Genomic DNA, 7,301 nt, shown 5'->3' with positions numbered 1-7,301 from the left:
GCCTGAAGGCAGCGTCCTTCATGGAGTCCTGAGTCAGTCTCTTTGTTTTCAATAACTAATGTGAGAACTTCTAAATGATTGCGTTTTCGCACCATCACTGAACGTTTACTTTAAACTAAAAGGAGGAGAATGAAAGTAGCAGAGATGGTGCGGCGGAGGCTGCCTCGTGAGGCTGCAAATGATTTGAATAAACGAGTCACGAGATCGCGAGAGTCAAGGGAATTATATTACAAAAAGACTTTAATAACAAAATCACAAAAGGTGCAGTAATATACATAATAGTCAGCAGAGCCGTAAGTGTCGTACATGTAGAGCCATAATCGTTGTTTGATGTGTCCTCCACCCTCCACCTCCTCCTCCACCCTCCACCTCCTCCTCCACCCTCACGGTGGAGTGTACACCACCACGGGACCCACCATGTACACGGAAACGGGGTCCGTGTTCACCGACATCTCTTCAGCGTCCATCCTCTCCTCCGCCTCCCTGTTCTCCAAGTGGATCCTCAGCACCTCCTTCTCGTCCGCTCGCCCCTCCACCTCCTTGAGCTCCTCCTTCTCCTTCTCCTCCACCTTCCTCAGCCCCTCCTCCGCCTTCCTCAGCCCCTCCTCCGCCTCCTTCAGCTCCTCCTCCTCCACCTTCCTCAGCGCCTCCTTCTCCGCCTCCTCCTCCCCCCGGAGCGTCCAGTAGTAGCAGAGGTTCTTCTCCGGGAACGCCACCTTGGCCAGAGGCAGCTTGAATATCCTGACGCACTCGGTGGTGAGGAGCAGGAAGGTGAGCGCCGACAGGCAGAAGGGCCAGGTGCAGGCGGGAAGGCCAAACTACGGACGGGAGAGACCGTCAGACCACCGGGGGGAGACATCTTGAGGAACATTAAGATGGGGTAAGAGCCGGTTGGCCGCAAGGTTGCCGGTTCCCGATCCCCGGCTCCCCGGAGTGTCGAGGTGTCCCTGAGCGAGACGCCTCACCCTAACCGCTCCGGATGAGCTGGCTGTCGCCCCCGCGTGGTTGACACCACCGCCGCCGCCGCCGTTGGTGTGTGAATGTGTGAATGAACGGTTGTAAGTCGCTTTGGATAAAAGCGTCAGCTAAATCCCCTGAATGTAAAATGTAATATGTAAATGTCAATCCGAACACGGCGGTGACCTGAGACGGTCTGTACTCACCCTGGACATGATGTTGGCGATGGCCGAGCCGAGGTAAGCGCAGAAGAAACCTAGAGTGGGACAGAGCAGAGGCACAGGAGTTCATTGGTTGCGTGGAGCGCGGCAGCGCTAGGGAGGCAGGGTTTGGAGGGGTGGCCCGTTGTGGGAGGTGTGAAAGCACTGAGTGGGTCTCGCCCGGGGCGTAATTCAATGCAGAACCACTACTGGCTTGGTTCTATGAACATCCTTACTGTACCGACAGCGATATATCGTTGTTTCTCTTTCTTCTGACAAACGCACTTATTGTAAGTCGCTTTGGATAAAAGCATCTGCTAAACGACCTGAATGTAACTGTGAATGCTGGGTGCTACCTACCACAGGTGAGAGCCAGCAGGTGCACCTGCCAGGTGAGCGCGTAGAACATTCCTCCCACCGCGATGCAGGCCAGCACGCTGTTGTAGCCCCACAGGCCGAAGTAGATGTCTCCAAACGGAGCAGCTAGGGCCAGACCTGCAAACGGCAACAACACAATCTTCACCCTCTAACCCTCTTTCTACGAGTATCCTGAACGCTTGTGAATTTTGGTCACTTTTAGGGAAACACGTGATACTGAATGCTGTGATGATGCAGGTTGTGGGCTGAGACTCTTACCTGTGGCCATGCCGATGGCTGACCCCAGAACAGCGTGGACGCACGTGATGGGGGAGGAGAGCAACAGCGAGACGATGAACATCCCCCCGGTCCAGGGGTTGTCACACCCGTAGACCTGGCCAACGCCGACCGGGACCGACATGAACAGCTACGCACACACGCACACGCACACGCACACACGTCACCATTTTGGTAGTCACATTCGAACACATCACGTCATAGAAAACCTAAAGCTGTCTCTCAGAAGTGTACGTACAGCCGTAAGCCGTACATGGAGAAAGAGGTTGTCAGTTAGGCCTGGGCGATATGGCTGAAAGACACATCATGTTATAACTTGATTATATTGATCGATATCGATAACTATTGATAATTTCAATGACCTAAAAAGACTAGGAATTACCATGCTGGATTTTAAACACTTCTGTTTAACACTTAATATGACCTTCCACCATTCTTCATTGATAAATACTCCTCCATACTATGTCGATACAATAATGAGAAACACTCAAATATTGTAAAAAAGTATGGAACCGTGTTTGTGTAACAAACTCAGCTGCTAGATTCGCTGGTCCAGTCTCTTATCGATATATATTGAACATGTTTTATATTGATATTGATCAAAAGTCTATCACGATACGATCATTTTTTGTTTTATTGCCCAGGCCTAGTTGAAGGTCTCTGTTCTTCTCTACAGTGACCTACCCTAAATCATAAACATAATCAACACTTCTTTCAAGAAGCATCGGAATGTCCTGACATTCTCTTGGACCTCCAAAGATGATGCATGGTGGTTTCTTAGACAGGGCTGTAAAACTGTCAGCCGTCTGTGAGGGAAAGGCTCTGTGATAATCTCTGCTGGTTGGACTGCAAGCCTTTGAAAGGAGTGGCTTATTTTCTATTTTCTTCTTCTTGCTCATCTCTGCTCTTCTTGCTCCCACTCCTTACAACTCTCCAATCTCACTGATGGAGCTTTAGAGTCTGGCCTGTAACCTCTGGAAGACAGAGAGACCAAGGGAGAGAGAGAGACAGGGAGACACAGGGAGAGAGAGAGACACACACAGGGAGAGACAGAGAGACAGAGAGACACAGGGAGAGAGACAGGGAGAGACAGAGAGAGAGAGACAGGGAGAGAGAGACACACAGAAGGATGGACAGAGCCCCAGAGGACCAGTCAGCCCGGTGCCCACTGACCTTGGGCAGGTCCAGCTCCTCCCAGGTGATGTTGGGCATCTCGCTGCGGGGCTGGATGAGGACCTGGGGGAAGTAGTTGTTGTAGTGTCCGGTGGCGACCATGTGGACACACACCAGGATGTTGAAGGGCAGCGTGAAGACGGGCAGGTCCCAGCGGCTGTTGATGGAGGCCAGGGCGCTGGACACCACAGGGCTGAGGGAGGAACAACCACGTTTGTATCCACTTCCTTCACGGGCCAACGCTCCACACACACACACACACACACACACACACACACACACACACACACACACACACACACACACACACACACACACACACACACACACACTCAGAAGGGGCCCTCACCACATGGAGGACATGAAGGCGTTGGCCAGCAGGAGCCACCAGTACCAGTCTCCTGCCGCCGAGAACACGGCCATCAGCAGCCCCACCAGGATGCCGTTGTAGCCGTAGAGCCCGGCGGCGATCGCCCCCCTGCAGACGACAGAGAGAGAGAGGTTAACGAGGTTAACGAGGTTCAACGGAGAGAGAGAGCGAGCGAGCCTTAACGAGGTTGAGAGAGAGAGCATTAACGAGGCTCAACGTCAAAAGAGAGAGAGCATTAACAAGGTTCATCGGCAATGAAGTTCATCGTCAACGAGGTTAAGCAGAGAGAGCGCTAACGAGGTTCAACAAAGGGTCAGCGTTAACGAGGTTTGTCGGCTCATTGTTGATGATCTTGCACTTCTGTGTACGACTCATGCGTCTGTACAGTAACCCTGTCATGTTTTATGGCTCTGTGAGGAGGTGGACGCGATTAGTAAAGAGTGATTCATCTGTAACATAACAAGTCGCACGAGGAATGCGCTGCGAACGCAGAAAGCCGCCGAGCAGGATGGCGCTGTCCGGAGCACCTACCTGCTCTGCCGCAGCAGCAGGGCGGACAGCGTGGCGAACAGCGTGCCCACGAAGCCGTTGAGGGCCAGCCAGCGGCTCTGCAGGATCAGGCCCCCGAAGATGACGAGGCCGCTGATGGGGTTGTTGACGAACATGACCTGGGCGGCGCCACGCAGGATCCAGTCCAGCAGCTGCAGCAGGATGAACTGCTCTGTGGGAGGGGAGGGGAGGGAGGGAGGGAGGGAGGGAGGGGAGGGGGAGGGGGAGGTGTTTAGGACGAGCAGACGAGGAGGAGAAGAAATGTGGGCGTGAGTGTCGTGACAAAGCAAAATCCGAAACTTGTGTCCCTGGATGAACACATACCAGGAATACGTGACCCTTACATCGCCGCCTCTGAGGCCTGCTCTGCCCACCCCCCCCCCCCCCCGCCCCTCTCTGCTGCCAGTAACACACATGTGCAGCCCCCTGTTCCAGGTGAGACCCCCCCCCCCCACCCCCACCCCCCACCAAACAGAAAAGGAGAACAGCTGGCGTCGTCTTACTTTCCATCCACTTGGCGAAGGCGCTCATGTCCCCCGTGAGGCAGGTGACCGCCTTGATGGCGCGCGGGCTCATCTTCCTCAGGGCGCCGATCCAACACGGACGCCCCTTGGCCTCTCTCCCCTTGGCCTCGCCCCCTGCGGTCTTCTCCGCGGGCGCGTCAACGGGATTGGCCATGAGGGGCTGCAGTTCCTGCTGGGAGCACACAGGAGCCGTCACTGCCACTGCCATTTTTTTGTATGTGGAAATGTGAAAACATCATTGAATTCATAACATTTTCATTTTTCTGCTTTTGAAAACAAGGTCATCTGGAAATGCAAACGTGTCACATTTCAAGTGATTTGCTTCGATACATAACTCCCAAACTAGGAGAATAGCTTTCTGGCAGAAGTGTGGCAAAACCACTTAGGGATTTAAGACACGCTTAGGGACGTGTTTTGGCGGAGCTCTGCAGGTCGCTTGTTTTCGAACAGGGGGCACAGAGTAGGCTATAAATCCCCTTAATAAATCGCAGTGAGGACTTACGGTCAGTTCAGAGCTGAGCGGTCCGGTGACAGGGAGGCAGCAGCTGGTCTTTCTTGGAGAGTCCTGGGGAACAAGGATCAAATAACAATCGACGGAAGTCCAGCAGTACGACGTGGTGAGGATGTGCTCTGAATATTATAAGCAGGTGATGGTTTTTTTGACTGTTCAGCAAATTGTGTACAATAAGTAAAAAAAATGAAAAAGATTTTCAAAATAATTATTCGACAACTCATTTTGTCCCTCACAACGTGGATGGATCAGGATCAATAAAGTCTTTTTGGTTTTGTTTTGTTAGTTTCATGTTTCCCATTGCTTTTTAAATTTTTATTCTTATATTTTGTTTAGTAACTTTGGAGTATGACATTAATTAAGATTACATAAACAAATATGTGCATACATAGATGAAAACTGCACAGTTACTTCATTGCTTCGACTTTTCCTCCCCAAAAACAGAGCAAGATTTAACCAAGATCAAACATAAATCCACCAGTAGCCTACATTGTGTCACCTAACTAAATATAGGCAAAACGAGTGCACATAAGGTTTTCCCATGCGGGGCAGCCTAGTAAAGCCCAACGGGATTCGTGTCGGTGTGGAAGCGCTCCTACCTCTGTTCTCAGGTCTCCAGGCATGTGTTTGATGTTGCTGCAGGGTGCTGCTGAAAAGACGCCAGCCTCAAGAAAACCGTGTTTTAATACAAGCGGAGGAAACTCCACCTCCATTCCACTTTACTCCACTCACAACAATTTTACCTCTCTTCCGTCAACTGATTGTTTTTTGTTTTTTTAGATTAGTAGGTTCTAGGTCCTCCCCTATCTTGATCACTGAGATAGTTAGTGCCAGGAATGTCAGTAGGGCCTTCTAGAAGTAACTAACCTCTCTCTTTTAACACCATACCACCCATTATTCCAAAGGTTGAAGACACATTTTAGATTATTCTACCTAAAACAGTGTCACTGTGACATAAATATAAAACATATAGTTTAAGGACCTGTGAAAGGAGGAAAAGTACAGCTGGCGGGAGAGAGGATCACGGTGGGCATGGGAAGGCCTGTCCCTGCGCAGGTGAACAAGAAATTCTTCAACTGTCGTGGAAATATTAATCTAACCCAACTATAATACACAATAAATAAATCTTAAATTAACTTTGCTTATATAATTACTAGTCAATCTAAAAGGAAGTGTTTACATTCTCCTAGGACCTTAAGATACCACCCTTACCACCCAGGGCAATAAGAATTTCAATGTACAGAGGCGGCGGCGACGCTGACAGGAGCACGGAGCACAGCGACCGGAGGACGGCCGTGGGTCGACTGAGACCACCACCTGCTGGGGTATTTATACCCTCCATGCCAGAGGCGTGCGTGGTCAGGTGGCCGTGACGAGGTAGGGACCGTCTGACAGGACCGCTGAAGGAGGAGGGACACTTTACGTTCCAGAGAGGCTCTGTGTGGAATGTGTGGTGGATGGCCGGTTTGAGCAGCCTCTCTCTGCCTGAGGTACGCTGCTACACACACACCTATGGCATGTCTGCTGAGCCACACAGCCACCGCCCTGCTGACATACACACAGCCACCGCCCTGCTGACATACACACATGACTTTGTGGGCAGACATCCTTTGCACTCATTTTGGTAATACCACTTTGTTTACGTTTTTAGCAGACACGTTGGTCCAAAGCGCCTAACAAAAAGCGCCAGAATGCATAAAAGTAGTACATAAAGAGTACTTTAAAACTTAGTGAAAGAAGCAAAGCCACTGCATTTAAGTGTTACAATATAGAAACAAGAGGGAGACATTTTTACTTTTGTGGTTCTTTATTCACCAACAGCAGTCTGACCAGAAGGGTGTTCAGCCCGCGGTGAAGAAGGGTGAAGATGGGTGAAGAAGGGTGAAGATCCATTGAGCTGATGTGTTGCTGTGGGTTCTACTGTCTCCAAGGGCAGAGCTGCCAACTCTCACGGTTTCACCGTGTGACACACGTTGTTTATGCCTGTTTACACATGCGCACATGCCACACATCCAATCCTTCAATCCTTCAATTATAGTCTAGTCTAGTCTACAATTTCTATAATATGAAATAGTTATTGGAAGACCTTATAGTTGAATCACTCAAAGATGAGAACATAAATGTTCATTAAGTAGCAAACTTTGTAACGTTTTTTTTTTTTAAAGGGTTGATTATTGGTTATTTTTATTAGCTGTTGAATTCTGACTGCATTATGGTGTGTTATAAATAACACAACATATTATGGCTCGGCTATAATTGTACTTCTGTATACCGCGGTCATTCGCTCAAAGGGCGTCCCCTATCGACGAACCAGTGAACCTCACGCACTGGCAACGCCCTCTCGCTAGGGGGCGCACTGGTCC

The 7,301-nt window shown here is 50.2% G+C and overlaps 1 protein-coding gene across 2 annotated transcripts; it reads right to left on the bottom strand.

The window, feature by feature from the left end:
- Positions 1-224: 224 nt before the first annotated feature.
- slc14a2 (solute carrier family 14 member 2) lies at positions 225-5,576 on the bottom strand. Of its 2 annotated transcripts, none has more exons than XM_084468568.1 (10): positions 5,538-5,576; positions 4,930-4,992; positions 4,407-4,599; positions 3,886-4,075; positions 3,334-3,462; positions 2,985-3,177; positions 1,794-1,941; positions 1,518-1,652; positions 1,164-1,213; positions 225-818 (listed from the first exon to the last, which is right to left on the bottom strand). In XM_084468568.1, the coding sequence occupies exons 1-10, from the start codon at positions 5,559-5,561 to the stop codon at positions 384-386; spliced, it is 1,560 nt and encodes a 519-aa protein (XP_084324694.1). In that variant the 5' UTR covers positions 5,562-5,576; the 3' UTR covers positions 225-383. The 2 variants fall into 2 exon arrangements, with proteins under 2 accessions (XP_084324694.1, XP_084324695.1); XM_084468569.1 differs by having other exon boundaries at positions 4,407-4,596; positions 5,538-5,574.
- Positions 5,577-7,301: the final 1,725 nt, after the last annotated feature.

Source organism: Micromesistius poutassou (assembly GCF_964030765.1).
Source record: "Micromesistius poutassou genome assembly, chromosome: 5".
NCBI lineage: Eukaryota > Metazoa > Chordata > Actinopteri > Gadiformes > Gadidae > Micromesistius > Micromesistius poutassou.
Note: the sequence above shows the minus strand (reverse complement) of the source record. Positions and strands in the feature narration are given on the sequence as shown.